Genomic DNA, 19,255 nt, shown 5'->3' with positions numbered 1-19,255 from the left:
GGCCTGCACTTCAGACAGTCGTCACGAAAATTCAGTTTCCTGTCGTTTCTGAGAATTAAATGTGCATCAGGACATGTTGTTTGTGTTCACTCCAATGAATGCCACAGCAGGTGATAGATTTACAAGAGAGCTGCAGACTTTGACAGAAAACAATTTGGGGTGATATGGATTGCTGAAAACAAGGTCAAGGCAGTGGTGGTGGTGTGAAAGCAAATGGATTTGATTTCCTTTTACATGAAAGCACAAATTCTAGAGCTGTTTCTCACGTGCTTGCTGTGATCTGACCTTTAGCTATTGATTCCTGACACCAGCATCTGTTTTCAGCTGCTGTGAACTTCCTCGTCCCATTACTGGCAAACCTTGAAGAAATGTGTTGTTACAAATCCAAACTGCCTTCTAGGGTGTGGAGGGAATGACAGGATAAGCTTTGTGAAGGTAGTTTGCACCATCTGCAATTCAAACAAACATACCATACTATAACAAAAAAGCCCCCAACAAACACAACAAAAAAACCCTCCCAAGAGGGAGAAACTTCTCCACGTACTGGAAAAGCTAAACCTAAGAGAGCTTTTGCAAGAACAAATTAGGTGCAAGGTATATCTGTATCACAGAAAGAACTCTGGAATGCAGAGTTATCCAAGATGGATCCTTCTATGATCTGTCTGGACTAGATGTGAAAGTGACTTAACTGGTTTATTGCAGACTTAAAACAAAGCTGGTTGATTGTGGTGTACAACAGTATGGTACAATGTGTATTTTTTATTCAATACAAATGGGTGGGATATTTCAGAGATCTTTAGGCCCTTGCTGATGCATTTTTGACATGAACAATCTCCCTCAGAAGGATGCTGCTGCATGAGAAGAGACAGTGTCCCCAGCCCCCACAGTTCACACCCTGCAATGATGCCAGAGCCTTTGGGCAGCAGTGGAGTTGAGGAGCTTGGATACTCAGACTCTTCTGCTCATTTCTAGCAAAAGTGCTGGTCAAAAGCTGTGTGTACTGTAGTACAGATCCTTACACCTTAGGATCTGTCAGAACCTAGTTGTGTCATTTGTCCATTGTTTTCCCAAGTCATTGTTTTTGGTCCTGTAGAATAATGTAATGAAAAGAACAGATGAAACTTGTTACTAGCACAGGTAAAGATAGAAGTATATAAATATAAATGACTTAAAATTTATTTCTCCAAACCATTGCTTATGTTATTAGAATTTTTTGGACTTTATTTCTTTGGACTTTGCTGCTTTATATGTTAAATTTTGCAAGCACTGTATGTGTACCAAGCTTTCCTCAGTTGGGTAATCCTGTTTATTTTAATGAGACTGTTAGAATGCATAATAGAGTGTTCATTGTCTACCTCATATAAATTGACATAAAGCAAGCCAGCTTTGTAGCCCCTTAAAGAGCTCAGTTGGAGAGAGTACAGAATTCAGATTTAATAATACAATTTTTAAAACTACATTAGCTTCTTCTCAGGTGGACCTGCAATTTTAAGCTCTCTCTACATCAATATATCTAATAAATCTATTTTATTTTTTCTAACCTCACGTATATGCAATAAAATAGCAGCTTTAAAAGCCTGTTGGAGGGCTAGAAGTTACATTGTCTGTTTACTTCTTTAATTGATTGGATATCTTTTTCTACAGCTTTTTTTGTTGTTGTTGTTGGTTTTATGTTATCAGTATCATACATTCAACTGTTTGAACAGCAATATTTGTTCAAGTATCACAGTAAACAGAATAGCAATGTAGATGCTGAGGTGAGGAAAGTCTCTCCAAAAAGAATATTTCCAGTCCAGACTAGTTCCAGAAAAAACCCTGTGGAAAAGTCCATGCTTTGGAAAGTAAGGTGAAAGGAAGGTACTTCATAACATAGGGAATGTATGGTTTGATAGCTGAGCTTTGTATTATAGCACAAGAATAGGATTTTCCTTAGCCAATTTTAAGCTATAATAATTATAATAAACTTAAACAATTTAAAACTATTTTCTTGTGCAACATTAAGAAATTATCAGACTTAGACAATATCCACTGAGCAATGAAAGGTAGTGAAACCTTTTCTTGTACAGTTATAGATTCTCTCTGAAAAAAGGCATTCTGTAACAGCTGAAGCAAACCAGGGTATGAGGAGAGAAAGCACAGTGTGTTAACAGCTCTTGCATTGGCTTAGTGGGACCAGAATTGAGTATCTAGTAAGGAAATGTTGTATCATTACTTGCTAAGAACAGATTAAAAGAATACAGATGTATAAAGTGGAAAAAAATTAGATATCAAATTGAAAGCTATGTGCCTGAATGTCAGCACAAAACTTCTCTCTAATTCTTGTGACCCATATGTTTTGCCACAGAAACTACATTTAGTAATTATTCTTGGCAGAAGTGGATTCCAACATGAACCAATGTAGGTACTGTTTGTCATTGTAAAGACAAGCAGATGAGGAAAAGGAGAACAGTAGCAATTTTAATTCCTTTTATGGTTTGTAAAACATATTAATATAGATTGCTGTGGCTTAAGAGACAGTTCAGATTCTTTGGCAGATAAGAAGTGTAAGTTTGAATATTCAAAGGCGGAGTGAGAAATTTGGCACGCATCCTTTTTCTCTTAAAAAACCACACCTGCTAGTATAAATCTATTCTTCACCTACACTGCACTCTTGTTCCTCTTTATTAAAAAAAAAAAATTGGAAAATCTCCAAAGTGCTTTATATTTAAATTATTTAAATTCAGAATTTGCTCCTCTTCATCATCTTTTGTTTCCCTGAGTAGTTGTGCATGACTAGACATGAATTAGTCCTGAAATGAAGTACAAGTATGTCTTCAGGTGGATGGCAGGGGGAGGAGCAGACCACCAGCATCACCTCTGGAATCTGTGTTGATGGATGTATCTTTCTGCAGTCACAAGTAAGCTGCCAAGATTAAGACATGACCAATGCTTTCCTTTTTGTCTGATCTCAGAAGGTTTCATGATGAATCAGTTGAATTTAGGATTGGAATCCAGACACAAAGACATCTAAACTTAAGATCTTTGTGTGAATTGCATCTCCAGTAACTAGTTGCTAGTTATAGTCAGCAAAACCTAGAAAGCAATTCAGCTGGGGAAATGTCTGCACCTTCTTTAGGACATTTTGGAAAGCTCCTTAGGATCCATAGATAGTATTGATTAAGGAGCTGCTCAATGTGCCCTGAAGTAATTTTGATCTGAATCTATTCTGCTTCTTTTTTGTTTTCTTTTTCACTGCTTTAGATCTCAGTAAAGTTTGAGGCTTCAAGTTCAGGAGTTGATATTGAACTCATACAGGATATAAATTCTTAGTATTAGTTATCTGAGTTTTTGACATCAGCCCTTTAGAGTGCAATCTATAGGAAAAAACACTCTGAATTTGGTCTTAAATATATGCAAAGGATTTAGGGTAGTCAGATAAAAAATAACTGATAAATATATATATGTACAAATTTACTGTTTTTCACTATGCATTGAATTTTTTTTTTAATAGAGCAGATATGTTGTGGTAGGCAATGTATATGGTTAAGGAATATTCTCCTAATTAAACATAAACATTGGTGCTCTCATTGTGGGACCTACCAGTGCATCTTTAGGATAGCACCTCTTAAAATAAATAGAGATGGAAACTAAAGCCATAAAATAATTTAACAGTTATTCTGGTTTTGATAATCTATCTTAGTATTCCTTTAGTGTATTGAATAGATCATCATTAGATGATCTTTAAGGTGTGCTGCAACCCAAACCATTCTGTGATTCTATGAATAAAAGAAAAATTAAATTTATAGCTAGACTACTCTGTATTAAATATTTTTTCATCTTTAACAGCATGTATAAATGCTCATAATTTTTGCAACATGTACTGAGAATTAGATAATAGGTTTTTCATGAGATGTGAAAAACTGATTTTGAAAGGCATTAGTAACTTCCCCAGAGCAGAAATCTGGTATCAGATAGTGACAGAAGAAATCAGTGATGCTTCAAGGTTTTTTATTTTCAGACTTTGTCTAAAGATTTCTCTGGATTGGTAAGGGCTGTTATGCCTTGCTTACACCTAACTTAGTGAGATCAGCACCCACTTTGGGCAATAGGAATGGTTTTCTATCAGTTTTACTAATCTAGAGGTAAATACTCTTTTTGGATAATTTTCCATTTGTTTCGGAGAGGATGAGATTGTACTTTTCTCCAGACTCTTTCTAAATATGTTGGCATCCACAATAATGGATTGTATTAAGTTAGGGGTAATAATAAAATTCAGGTTTATCTGTGACTTTATTATTCCTGTTAATAAACAATAATAATATTATTTTCCAGACTGTTCCTATATTAAAATAATTGTCTAATATGGGCCTTCCCACTCTAAAAGGCTTTTTTTGAAATTGACTATTTACTTCTATGGAAGCACAAAAACTGTCAGTATTTAAGTCAAGTAGTTAAATCTGAGTCATGACATGCTTATCCTTGTTAAAGCTACAGTTGTAATCATTCATTTGCTACTTAATTGGTGCATGCTAATTTCACTTGATCTATATGCATATGTATATATCCATATTTTCTGGCTAAAGTAGCTGCTAGGAATAATTTTTGCTATCACTTAAATTAACAATAAACAGCTGAAGTCAGCCCCTGATGGTTCCTAGAGTTTTCCCTGGTGTGTTTTTGTATCATGTTCCATTTGTCTCCCCTTCCTGCTGCTTCACTAGAACAGTAATAGCCCTTGAGTGGGGTAGAGCAAGTGTGAGTGGCACTGCTTTAACATGATACAACCATTTGGCTTTTTCCAGTAAAATTCTTTGGTTTATGTGCTGTTTTATCTTCTAACCATATGTTTCTGTTCCTCTTTTATTTCTGTTAAAGTCAGAAGCCCAGTTTGTGTGTTCCTTGGGTAATTTTGGTTCTTTAAGAAAGTAAAATACTCTAATGATGACACTTAAATTTTAGAAGTAATTTCACTAGTATAGAATTCTAAAGGAAGCATTTTGGCATATGCAGTTGTAGAGAGGTGCTGTTACTGTAGTTGCAAAATGAAAGAGGTCCATGGTCACATCTCATGAGATTTGTTTGTCTTTTAGTTCAATCCTATTTTTCTGGCCACTGCTGAGCTTTTGCTGTCTACTTGGAGTGGTTCTTAAAGTATATGAGCTCAAACATACTCTATGGGGATCTGTACTGGTACTTGATGCTGTTAAAAAAATGCTTTTATAAAATCTGTTCTGGAATCATGTATGTTGCACAAATGTTTGAGAAAAGCAAAATCAGAAGGACTTACCAATGTGGTAAAGAGCCTTGAAGATTTGCTTTTATATAATCTAATTTTGTTGTCAGCAAATCAACAGGTTGAAAGTCTAAGACTGCTGTTTACTTATGCAAGTAGTGCCATCCTGTAGGAGTGGATTTGTAGAGCAGAACTTCATGCTAGACCCAATGTTAATGTGTAAATGTTTTAAGGATTTTACTGTGGACTAAATCTGTGGTTGTGTGGACTGAGTGGCAGCAGCATATGTTCTAGTTTGGATTCACAGCTCTGGCTTGTGAATCAAAATGTGGAGATGATCAGAAGATTGTCTTCAAAAGCACCTAATTCAACTTGATCATGTAGATCATAAAACAGTGTAAGATGGATATTACAGGATCATAGTTTGGATGGGGGGAAGTTCTGTAAAACAGAGTAACTCAGCTGTGCTTTGGGACATCATTCTTTCTACTACAATCACATTGCAAAAACAATTTCAGAGTTCAAAGGGATTAGAGAATCCTGAGTGCAAACAATGAGAAACAATAACTTTAGGTAAGAGATAGGCCATTGTTACAGCTCAAAAAAACCTGGAAATCTGTTTGCAACATTTCAGCACACTGCAACAATCCTGTGTTCTGATGTTCTTTATTAGCATCACTAGTCGTGTGTGGTCATTTGTGCAGTTTTAGAAGGTTTTCTATTCCTTGGAATATGAAGGTGAATATATAGAGTCCTGGCATTTTGAGTGCTGAAGAGTGTGAGTGTGGTGATGATTGTTGGCTTTGGGGAGATCTTTTTCTCTTAACCCAAACAGAAGTTAGTGCAACAAACTTTTCTTTCAACAGTAAGATTACACTTAAAAAGCCAATGATAAATACTTCAAGGGGTTACACAGTTAGAAATTTTGTAGTGGCACTTTTTCAGAGAAAAAAAAGGTTATGATGGCAGTCTGTGCTTTCTGTTCACATGTACTAATATCAGTTACTCAATACAGCAATTTTTTTAGCAGTGATGACCTTAGTATAGCCAGGGGGCCCATTTACATTGGAGCTCTAAGAACACCAATCATTTAATCAAAAATAGAGATTTTTTTTTTTTTCTTATCAGATCCTGGAAAGGTCTCACTTATTAGCTTTTAATAGAATCAGTTTAACAAGTGGCAAGGGACAAAATAAGGACTTAGCTGTTTTCTAGACAATGTACATTATTCACCAAGGCTGTGTTAACTTTATTTGTTGCTATAAGAATATTCTGCTGCTATAAAAAAAAAGCCAAAAAGCCCAAGGATAACATTTACCAGATGACTGTTCAGAAAATCAAGTTATCCCCATGTCTTCTGAAATTCCTACCTTTCCAGTGTAGATGCCATAGGACTGTATTAATAGATGTAGCACATTACCATCTAGAGATCTTGCCTGTTTTTTTTTTCAGGAGAATTTTGAAAACACCAGAAAAACTGGGTAGTGTGTTGCAAAAAAGGGAATGGAAGGTGTTAAGGCTGCTGCCTACATTTGTTCAGTTCACACTGTCGCCCCTGTTCTTGGCATTGATGAGAGTGCATAAAAATGCTGCATCATCTCCTGCTCAGAGTCCCGCTTGCTTTGCTGACCTTTACATTTATGTAGAGTTTGTGCCTCTGTCTTATGCCAACATACTGCTGCAGAAATTCTTAAATCTGTAATATGACCCATACTTCTTAGATAGCATTCTAAACCATTTTCTTTTTTTCCAAGTAGCAGTACTATTAATGGGAAAATTTCGAGGCAGCACTTCAGTAAGATGGAGCCTGTTGAGATTTTTCTTTCATTGATATACATTTTGTGTCTGTGTCAATATGATATGAACTTCTTATCAGAAATGATTGATGCCTCTGGCCCCATCTGTGTGGGGAGCGGAGATAAGTTGGCATGCTAATCCTCCTTTTGCTATCACCTTGAACAACCTTGTTTGTAACTATCGTATTGCCCTCAAATGAGAAGAGATTCTTAAACAGCACAAAGAGAATAGGCTGTTTATCCAAGGCCAGTGAAAGCAAACTGCATTTTTTTGTGAGCTTTTGATTATATCCTTAATGATTGTGTAAACTCCAGACCATACCAAAGGATAAGATTACCTTCCTTTGTTGTACTCTCAATGTCACCTTTTAGCGACATCCACATCATCAATCTTTTTAGCCCTTTCTTATTTCAGTTTTTTTATTCATTTAATTCAGTGAAATCACTTGCCAAAAGCTAAAGTGCACATTAGTTAGTCAAAATATTCACTACTTGGTGTTCTAGTTTTAAAAACAACATAACACAACTGTTTGTAAAACAACATAACACAACTGTTTATTCAACAGTTTTTGAAAAAGCATACTGTCATTTTTCCCCTTCATTCCACAATAATGTTAAAAAGATTTTGGTATAGTAAGAGAATGTTTAAAGACATATTTTGCAATGTCCATCAGCATCTTCAAACCTGAGAGCCGCTCATCTCAAAGAACTGTTCTTTTACCCATCACTCTGAGTAAAGTTTACTCAACTCACTATTACTGTTAGCAACAGCAAAGAAGGGCTTGGATACCTCTAGAATCAAGCTAATAATACATTTTCTCTAGCCTGAAAGTTCACTACTGACAGCCCAAGATGTCTTTCTTCTAATATATCCCTATGATCTCTCTTGTAAAGGAGCTCAAAGATTCAATATTATTTTAAGCACAGAAATGGGTTACACTTGACTTTCAGTATCTCGTTTACTTAGAATCAGTACTCCAGACATCAGCACTCTAAAGGCAGGAGACTCAAATAAATTCTTTGTTGCTTCTAAATCATATTGAACTCTAGACCACAAAGGAGATGGAGATCATATTTATGAAGCTGTAGGATGATTTATTTTGTGAATATTTGTGAAGCTGTAGCCTTGCAACTTCAGTGCAAGACTACAGAAGTTGATAAAAAGGTACAGTACCTTCAAGCTTGACCCTCTGGCTCACAAAAAACATGTCACATGTTGTTGTGAGGGATAGTTCATTAATTATAGTTATTTGGAGCTTCTAAGTGCCAGAATGTTGCATCATGCTGAGTAGAGAGGAAAAGGATCACTTCCCTTATCCTGCTGGCATTACTCTGTCTAATGCATCCCAGGGATATAATTGGCCTCCTGTACTGCAAGGACACATTTCTGGTTTATGTTGGACTTGGTGTCTATCAAGATGCCCAAGTCTACAATGTGTGAGTCTCTTATTACTTTCCATCTTCTTTTCTTACTCTTGTTTCTTTATTTTATTCTGACATCAGAGATGAAAACAAATTATGTTTGGAAAATAATTGTGAGGACACTTTAAATCCAGATTTGGAAAAAATTTCAAATGGTGCAATGTATCTCAAGTACAAAAGCTGGAGAGAGATGGTGAAAAAATTTTTATATATGAGCATACATGCATGCACATTAGTTGGTATTAAGATTTTCTGCTTCTGCATATGGTTTCTTTTTCTATATTTGATTGTTTGATATTTAAGTCTTGCGTTGACGCAGCACCACATTGCGTCCCTGAATGTCATGGAAATTCAGGGGCTCTATTTTAATAAATAACCCTGCATAAAGACAGGGGTTTGTTTCTAGCATTATCTATGAGAATTAGCATCATTCTGGGGGGGGGGGAAGTGTAAGTGGTATTTTTGAGTTGTTTAAGAATGTGTTTTAACTGTGCCTCAGACATAATTATCAATACACAGAATACACAGAATTTCTGGGAGGTGTGAACAATGACTAAAGGCAGAGCTCAGACTGGACTTCGTACTTTCTCAGCAATGTGAATTATTTATATTAGGAGCACTATCCAGGCACTCTCTAAAATTTTTAATCTATCATTAGGTGATAATCTACTCCACCTATTTCCCATAAAATACTATTTTTAGTGTATTTAACCTTCACTTTGTTCATACTGTTCCTTGGAAATTATTGCTCAGATACCTCCACATTATCCATGGATGCTTTTTGTCTTGAGGTACTCTTAGATCCTGACTTTTCCATGCAGGTGTGCCTGCTAAGCAGTGCAGGGATTTAAGATAAAGGAGCCAGCAGCATTTCTGAAAAAGGGAACACCCCATGGGAACCTGAGCCATGAATTAGCTCAGGGCTACTTTTCTGTTACAGTATTTCCACAAAAGCATGATTGCACTCATAGTGGGTCACAGCTTAGGGTAATTCAGTGTTGTTCTTAATTTCCTGTGCCGTGTTCACAAAAATATCTAATCTTGCACAGTATTAAAACTGTGCTGCAGCGAATTACACAAAATCAATGCATATGTGTATTTATATATATATGTATATATGCCTCATAGATGCAGGAGAGATGAAGCATCTTGGTTTTTCTGGCTAGCAGACACTTAAAGGAGTCCTCCATTCTAGTTTATTCACTTACTGCTTTGTCACTTTGCTACCCCTTAGAAGCAAAAATTAAACAAAACCAGCCTAGCTTTATTTATATCCTGTGAATGCAAGAGTTAGTCCTAATTTTAGCAGGAAGGCTAAAACACGTCAAAAAACCGTAAAGGTCACTTTGACAAGAGAGCAGCCACTACTCTTGTACCAATCTTGTATGCATTTGGAATAAAAATACCTCTTTAGATGGCTAACTTGGTAGATACGTTTCTGAATGTGGTTGCTGTTTTTTTAATTATATACTCCTGTATACTGATATATGTTTATATACATACAGTATATAAGCAGGCTTAATTATTTCATTACTAGCTCTGAGATACGTGGTAATTTTTGCACTCTTGTGGACAAGAATATATTAGTACAGCTGTAATTTGGCTTACAGAAAGCACCTTTAAAAAGAAGCTGAAGTTCCAGAAACTTAAAAAGCTTCCCCTCAGAAAATACACATAATTTTTTCCAGTTACTCACTGTGAGCAGTAAAATTCCTATAACAGGAATATAGTCAGGTCATATAGAGGCTGTTGGGCTTTTCTTGGGAGGAATAGTGTAGTAGTAAAAGTCTTTCTGCTTGGATCCTAGATGTGGAGATATTTTGGAGTGGGAATTATCAGTGGAGATTGGCAAAGAGATTGTTTCTTGGTCCCAGTCAAACTAGAAAAGTGAAGGATGTGCCTCAATTGAATTCTGCTTCTTTGCTTGAGAATACTGTCTTTAACTGCCTGCTGTGGAGCTCCTCCAGAGGCAAGAGCACAGAGGCACTGGCCCAGTCAGTCAGTGTGCCCTGTTCAGTACATTGTCATTTGTTGTTTTACATGGCAAAACAGTTACTGTAGCTGTTATACTGACCTGTAATGTAATCAGCATTCCATAATCAAACATTGCCCTGGAGACTTGAGCCTCTTAAGTATCCCATGGGTATTCAAGCTTGCTTGTCTTTCCTATTCTTTCCCTAAGTCTGATTCCAGGTTTTGACCTGAAATCTGTTCAGGATTTAGAAACCCTTCACAGGAACATACCAGGACCAATGAGAAATTTCAAAATCAGTGGGTTGGTATGTTACAAACATTTCTACAGGTCTTTCCTGTTTCTCCTTTGTACTTATTGATACTTTAATTTTTTAGTTTTCAGATACCATACAGTCATGGAATGGATTTGATTGGAAGGGTATCCAAAAGATCTTCTAGTTCCATCCTCTCTGCTGTGGGCAGGGATACCAGTATCAGTAGCAAATATATATTTTATTTCTTCCTCACAATTGACTAATTCTACTCATAGCTGTTTTACATATTCATTAACAGCAATAGTATAAGCAGATAGGATTCATCTAGTGGGAAGGAGATGTCTGAAAGGAATGTTTGTTGTATCCTCCTGCCAAATGTTTGGCTTTATGGTAGTTTCTGTAAGATATTTTCTACAGATTAAGATTAACCTTCATTGCTGGGTATCTTGGTTTAAGACAATTTAAGGAGGTGTCTACTCTAAAATGAGTTACCTCCCCTCAGTTTTAACCAATCCCTTTCCACCAATAAGGAAGAAGTGTGAGTTGGTATCAGTGATAAAATAACAGTTTACTAACAAGTGGAACAGCAACAGACAAAAAAAACCCCAGTAAATACTCACTAGATACAAAATTGCTAAATCTCAGGAAGGGGGAATAAAGGGGGAATGAACCCAAATTGGCAGGGTACCACCCTCTCCTGAGGTGGTGGCCCCCACTGCTGACCATGTAGGGACACAAAGGGAAAATGGCATCTGAGGCTTTCCAAGATGGTGCCCACCACAGGAATGCAAGGATAGTTTGGGTTACCCACAACACCAGGAGATCAAACCTGCTTTGTAAGAGGCTCTAAGAGTTTCAGTAATACTTGGGGTTTGTGCTGGTTTGGCTGAAGTAGCGTTCATTTTCTTTACAGTAGCTGGTATGGAGCTGTCTTTAGGGTTGGTTCTGAGGACAGTGCTGGTAGCACAGGGATGTTTTAGTTATTCTGAGCAGAACTTACACAAAGTTAAGTCCTTTTCTGCTCCTCACCCTGCCAGTGAGGAAGCTGGGGGTGCACAAGGAGTTGGGAAGGGTTACAACCAGGACAGCTGATCCCAGCTGACCCAGACACAGGGATCACACTATAAGACATCATGCTCAGCATAGAAAGCTGGGGTAAGAAAAGAAGGAAAGGAGGTGGAATAATGGCATTCATCTTCCTCACTCACTGTTACCTGTCATGGAGCCCTGTTTTTCTGGGAATGGCTAGACACCTGCCTGCCCATGGGAAGTGGTGAATGAATTCCCTGCTTTGTTTGCTTGTGTGTGTGGCTTCTGCTTTATGTGTTAGACTGCCTTTACATTAGCCCACAAGTTTTGTGACTTTTACCCTTCTGGTTCTCTCTCCCACCCTACTGTGGGGGAGAGAGCTGGTGATTGAGCTACTGGCTGGGGTTAAACCACAGCACTTCTAGGAACCATTCATTTTGTCTGACTTTTTGCAGTGCTATATAATTTGTTGTCATTAATTAGACAGTTTTGATAAATTGCCCTTTAAATACTGGCCATTCTTGAATTACAAGAGAATTAACATTTTTATTCAGGCTAATTCAAGTATTTTTTGAGGAATTGATGTTTCAGCAAGTGTGTTTCTTTGGCCTGATGGCCTAGACTGTCTTATTCAGCCTGTGTATGGGAGCTGCTGCATGTGACTTTACAACAAATTGCATTTGTGAATAAGTAAAATGAGGTAGATATGGTAGGAATAAGCTCCTAAAAAACCCCACAAGTGTTGTCTAGCAAGAAAATGCTTCTGAGAAGGTTTGATTTTGTATTTTATGGGTAGACAGAGCCCCATTTAATTACACCTTCCATAAGCCTTCCCAGGAGTGAGGATGTGTTAGAAATTAATTGTATTTCATGATGTAGTTCAGTTCCTCTCACAAAGAGCCATTTTCAGTGAAACAAATCCACCCTCTTATCCACTGTTTAAAGATTCTTTCTCAAATACCTTCTACTTGCTGTAGTTGGACTAAGGATGCTAGCTGATATAGATGTTTTATCTGAGCTTGCATAGATAGACATATTTAAATTAGACAAACCAACCCAAGAGGAACCTGTGGTATCAATTATGCTGCTCATATGCATTAACAAATAATCCTCTTACGGCTTCTGTTGTAAAAATTGAAAACTGTCAGGAGAAATAACTGTTTTTAAATGTAATGATGAAAACACTGGAAGATGTGACCTGTCATGTGACTGGTGGAGCTTAAACAATTAGCTACATTCAGAAATAAATGCAGTGTTGGAGTAGGAGTATGTGAACCAGCCATGACATGTATGTGCCAGATTTAGGTAACTGTGAGCTATATTGAGCATCAGTGGTGTGTGTGTGTGTATATATATGTGTGTGTATAGTTGGTTAAAAGATCATCTCATGAGGAACATATTGCAGTCACGCTGGCTACCAGCAAAAGGCATGTTAGGATTGACACAAAATACAGGCTTGCTCCTTGTAAACCTCCAAATGGTGTTGAATACATAGGAAGCCGGGAGGTGTTGGACGAAGGGGAATTTTCCTAAATGCTGTTGTTTCCCTTCACTTTACCAACTTCTCCTGCTCCCTTCAGGCTTAATCTTTGGGGAAAGATAATGCAAATCTGCTTGTATCCATGCTGTTAGCTCAGTCATTGACTAGGATAATAATCAAGACTGTAATTCAGCTTAAAGGATCTGTAGGCCTGTGTACTGGTAATGCTGTGATGCAAAATGTTTATCCCTGGTGGCAGACTAAGATCAGTGAAGGCTTCAGCTTCTGGTATATGTTTTTTCTTTAGTTGTAAATACATGCTGATACATTCCTAAAAACAGGTTTCTGTTTTAAAACTGTCGTCTTCCTCTGGCTCCTGGTATGTCTTGAAAAGTAATTTAAAGTTACTGCTGTCTAGCTCTTTTAAGAAATGTATGATGCTATCTTTCATTTAAAATACAGGTGCAAATATCTAAAATAATATAGGTTATGTTCATAAAATCTGTAATAAAAACTAATTTCTCAAGGCTGTTTTCAGTTAATAAAGAGGTAAAAGAGGATGAGAGCGGGAACTTGATTTAACTATGTAAATCTGTTTTGCTTTTCCTCCAATCCCCTTTTCTGCTTTCTTTTTTCCTTGTTAACTGTACAGCTAGCCAAGGGAAATTAGGCTTCGCTGCATAAATCTATAAACATTCTTTGAATGCTTTTTTTCTTCTTCTTCCCTCATGTTGTCAGCATGGCTAGGGGACAGAAAGATAAGCTTCAATGTACCATAGTAAGATTGTTTTGTGGTTTTTTGTTAGTATTTTTGCTTTGATCTTTATCTGAAATTGGCTGATATTTTTATAGTATTCATTCTTCCTTTTCTGTCCCCCTTTGCTTATTGCCTTGTATTTTACAGTTAGAAATTTGAGAATGTTTTTTTTTAAGTACATAACAGATGCAATACAGGACCTGACTTACTGTGAATCAGCTGGTACTGCTAAGTCGTATTGGCACACTTAGCATAATTCAGTTATTCTCTGGTTAAGGATATACTTGAAGACTTTATGATCTTTCAGTAACTTAAGATATGTTGTACAACATTCCTCTGTATTTCACCACTAAATGTGAGGGGGGTAACATTTTGTGTCTGATCTGGGTTTTATGAAACCACTGAGCTTTTAGCTGTAAATGAAGTCAATTCAGATTCAAGTTCCTACTGAACATCTATTGACAGTGTTCTGGAATGTAATGAACTTGAGCTGGTGAATTATATGGCAGAATTCTCTTATTGTTCCTCATTGTTTACTTTGGAAATCACTGTAACCTATTTTCAAGTAGAGAGCATTTATAAAGATGTCTGAAAGTGGAGCTGTACTGAGAATTATGACTATTTGGTGTCATAGTTTTGCCACAAGAATATGCCATGTGGTATAAATCTGCCCAGATTTTTTATTTTTGATAGTGTGTTTGTAAATCATAGAGCAAGCAATCTGTCTAGACTGGTACCATGTGACTGCTAGTATTTTCCTGCTAATACTAAGGAAATAGGGGTCACATATGAAAATAGAACAGTTTTCAGCCATGTTCCTTTAAAATGCATCTGTTAAGCATGCAGATTTGGAACATGTTGTTACTCTGCTAATGCATGAGAAGTTACAGTGCAAAAATCCCTTGCTGACCTTCTTAAATTAATCTCTCTAGCATTAGTTATTTCCTTATTTTCAGTGGGAAGACAGCTGAGTTTAAATGTGTATGGCATGTTTAAGTGGCGAGATTGGTGCTCATTAAAAGTTTGTTGTGGTCTAAATTAAAATCAAGTTGTCTTAATACAAAGAAGAGTTATTTCTGTTTTGTGGTACTGCTGTGTATATTTGCTGTATCTATGTATATATGGCTGAGCAAACTGCTGTTCAGTAGCATACTAGCTCTAGGTTTAACTCTCCGAGATTTTTACTGCTGTTTGTAGCCAAGCTTTCAGGTTTTGGTAAGTCTGTATTTATTTTGTTTTATGAAGGCTGTTTACTTTCCTTAGCACTTTTTCCAACCTGCTGGTCTCTAAAGAAATCCTTTGAAATGGTATATAAATGCCCATGCTCTATGTATGCAGATATTACAGTGCCATTTTGGTCTTGTAATCTCACAAGTCTAATTGCTTTCATTTGCTCCCTGGAAATGTTCAAAGATAACCATTTTAACCTGAGGTGTAACTGGTTCTGTCATATGTTTCTAATGGGAAAAAAAGCTATCATAAAGCACCAAGCAAGGATTAAGATTTTTTGTTGTTGTTGTTTTTGGTTTGCTTTTTTCATCGCTTCACTCTGCTTCAGTGAAAGCAAATTTCAAATGCAAATGAGGAAAGTAGATCTGCATAGCCATTACATATCTGTTGCAATCAGTATATTTCTTTGTGGCATGACAGAAGTCTTTGGCTTTTAGTTGTGTTGTGAATCATAATCTCATGATCTATGAGTATAAGCAGAGTTTGAAAATTTTGTATTGTAGTGGATAGTGAATAGGAAGCCTTCAAAAGATATGCCTTTGTTTGTGTGGACTATAAATTAAATACATTTAATTGGGAGCGTATTCTGTATTTTCCAGTTAACAGGTAAACTATGAAGACAGCTTAGGAATGGTATTTCTCTTTGAACCAACATATCTAGCATTTGTTTTAAAGACACAAACATAGTGAGATGTGATGTGTATGCATGTACGTATTATTTTCAAGTGTTATATAGACTGAAGATAAGGTGGTGAAATTCAGAATCACCTTTACTGGCCAAATTTTTATTGACACATACCAAGTACACAGAAGCTCTGTTACTTCTGGAACAGACTTTTTCATTTGTATCCAGTTTGGGGTGGTGCCACACATAATGCAGTCCTAAAACTTTAGCTGCTTTGACAATATAATTAATAACTCTTGTTCCATGTACAGTAATTTTGTGTGAGACCTATAAACAAAGCTTTACACTTTTTTTACTGTATTTTCCAATATTGCAAATTAGCTCAATTCTAAATGAAAAGGCATAATTATTTTGAAACCAGTTGTAAATCAACAGCAAAATACCAGCTTCTTTCTCTGTAAAAATACACTTACATAAACAATTTTTAAAACTCAATTTTTTTGTTCTCATGGAGACCTAAGCTGCAGAAGTTTGCTGTATCATAAAAAGTGAATGAGACAAATAGCATTTTGTTGATGAAATAACATTTTCATATACTTTAGTATGTGAGCTCCACTCTACTGTTACTTTGGTTCTGCCTTTTATGGTGTTTGATAAAAAAGCTGTACTGCTGGATTGCATAAAAGTTTTCAAAGAATCTGATTAAGAAAGTCTTAAATATTTAGTTGTTCAGCCTGGAGACTGGCACATAAAAGCACAGAGCATCCTCCAGAAATAGCTCTCAAGAAGTGTGCTCTAGAGTGTTACAGCATCTTGGGCTGTATCAACAAGAACACAGCCAGTTGCTCATGGGAAATGATCGTCCTCTGCTCAGCATTGGCCAGACCATGCCAGTTCTGGGTCCTTCAAGACCAGTATTAATGAGCTGAAGTGAATTCAGCAGAAGGCCTCACAGTGCTTGTGGGCAGGAGCTCCTGCACTGGGAGGTCAGGTTGAGGCAGTGGAGCTTGTTCAGACTGGAGAAGAAGCAGTTTTGAGGGGAGCTCAATCACATAATAATCACAGATGCATAGAATGTTTGGGGTCACAAAGGACCTTTAAAGGTCATCTAATTTGGCCCCTCTGCAACAGGCTGAGACATCGTCACAGGATCATTAAGGTTGGAAAGATCCTCCAAGATCATTGAGCCTTGGAGTCTTGCTGGTCAGAACCCTGTCCAACCTGAGTATTTCCATGGTGGGGCATCTATTACCAGTGTTTTACCACTGCATTGTAAAAAATTCTTTCTTATTTCTAGTCTGAATCAATCCTCTTTTAGTTTATAGTCCTTATCCCTTGTCCTATGGCAACAGTCCCCAGTAAAAAGTTTGTCCCCATTTACCTACAAGAAGATCAATAACATCAGTGGTGGGACAGTGAGAGACAAGGGATACAGACTGAAGCAAGGTGTGCATCTGGATGTAAAGAAAAAGTTGAGGACAGTCAGATGCTGGAATGGGTTTTTCAGAGAGCCTTTGTGGTTTCCATAGCTGAAGGTTTTCATGGCCCAACTGGCTAAAGCTCTGAGCAAGCTAATCTGACCTGATAGCTGACCCCACGCTGAGCAGGAATTTGGACCTAGAGGCCCTTTGAGGTCCCTTTTAATGTGAATGACTGATTCTGTGGGTGATCAATGCAGATTTTCTACAAGGCAAATGCTGGTGCAATAAAGATTTAATTAGTCTATTGAGATGGATCTTATCCAGCATATTCCTAGTGATTTTCCAGCTGCATTTTGAAAAACTATGCTTGATATAGAGCAGTGGTAAAGCATGTTTAGCTTCTGGAATAAGGAGATGATGTGGATGCAGCTGAAAAAAAATTTAGGTGTACTTATGAAATTTTTTTTCTGATTGAGCATTACAGGACATCCAGACACAGACTCATGTGTCTGGCCAGCTGGGGCTGGGGGTGAGAGAGTGAAGGGAAATGTCTGTAACACTTACTTGCCTTTTCCATCTTTCACTACAGAAATATGATTGTTACATTTCTTGTGAGGCTGTGTCTTAGAGAAAATTACCCAAAGCATGGAAAGGTCGCTTTTTCATAATATTACCTTGCAAAAATTGCCAGGTTTTCATAGAGTTTATCCATAAATCCTACTATCTAATGGAAATATTTAAAAAAATAATTTCTCTTCCAGTGTGCTCTCGTGCCCTCTTCTATTTGGAAATAAGAATTCTCTGCATCTCCCTACTAGCAGTATTAATACTTGTATCAGCTGTAGCATTTAACAACCCACAGTAGATTGCAAAACAGGATTTCAAAAATGAAATTTGCCCTGCTGGAACTTTTAACACTCTTAAAAAACTGCTAAAATCAGTGTACTGTAGTAAGAGGTTTTAACAGAGTTGTGTAAGTAAAATGTCTCCTACAATCATCATCCTGCATATGAAAAAGAATATTGGTTGAATACAAACATGGTGATGTTGACATTTGTTTAGCAAGAATCAATACCAACTTACTACACATCTAATTTTAGTTCTAGGATAAATGGATTTTATTGCTTGTGTTTCTCTGTGTACTAGGATGTACAATATCATTCTTCCAAATGACAATCAGACTTGTATTTTGTATTGAGTTTTTAGTAATTTTCTTAGGTGATTAAGTTAATCACCACCCTTCACTAGCATCTCCCTTTTTTTTTTATTCATACATCTGAGACTTTCAGAAAGAAATTATTTCATTTGTTTTTATCTTGAGAAAGGTTGCATCTGGAAATAAGATCAAAATGAGATCTACTTTTGCTGTAGTGTTGTTCAACATATCTGTCATATTTGTTTTCTTACAGTGAAAGATTTTTTTTAAGACTGAATAGAAATGGTTTGCCAAAATGTCCAGAAAAGCCTGAAAGACACTGTTCTCTCTTTGTGGTGAGTTCTTCCTAATCTCAATCTTTTTTTTTTGTGCTGGATGTTTAGAATAGAAGTTGGATTAAACTGTTATTGTGTGGTTGACTCAGAGCTGCTCCCTAAGCTTGTACGTTGCTATGAACATCAAATCAAAAGGGGTTGGAGGGGCTGAAGGGTAAGGGTGAATCCCCAATTTGGATGTTTTATGGCAGTATGTGGACACTCATTGAACTTCCATGTAGGCATATGAACCAGTCATTCTCTCTGCAACAAAGACCAGCTATGTTTCCTCCTTGTACTTTTTACACCCAAGCAATTGTTTATGCACCACTCTCTGCACTTCCAGAATATTTGGAATTGCACAGATGTAAATCACTACTGTTCAAGGCACACAGCAAGTCTGTGTGCCCTCCCACTGATTTTGCAAATCAGCAAATTCTAACCAGGATATTTTAGGACACTCATTTTAAATGCATGGCTGCCAATTTAAAGTGTTGAAGTGATTTGTTAATGTTGTATAAATGAACTCACTGGCAGTGAAAGCAGTGTGTACAGGTCCCTTTAAATGTTGCATTTTAATCAGGA

General features: G+C 36.9%; 1 protein-coding gene across 4 annotated transcripts in view; it reads left to right on the top strand.

Moving 5' to 3' along the window:
- The window catches only part of DOCK4 (dedicator of cytokinesis 4), a 222,676-nt gene that overhangs the window by 93,075 nt on the left and 110,346 nt on the right, over positions 1 to 19,255 (top strand). For all 4 annotated transcript variants that reach the window (XM_077178944.1, XM_077178943.1, XM_077178942.1 and 1 more), the window contains exon 9: positions 18,610 to 18,691. In XM_077178944.1, coding sequence (XP_077035059.1) covers positions 18,610 to 18,691 — 82 coding nt within the window. The remainder of the gene's footprint in view (positions 1 to 18,609; positions 18,692 to 19,255) is intronic.

The sequence above is a fragment of the Agelaius phoeniceus genome, chromosome 5 (assembly GCF_051311805.1).
Source record: "Agelaius phoeniceus isolate bAgePho1 chromosome 5, bAgePho1.hap1, whole genome shotgun sequence".
Classification (NCBI taxonomy): Eukaryota; Metazoa; Chordata; class Aves; order Passeriformes; family Icteridae; genus Agelaius; species Agelaius phoeniceus.
The sequence above is the reverse complement of the archived record's forward strand: the minus strand, read 5'-3'. Positions and strand labels throughout refer to the sequence as shown.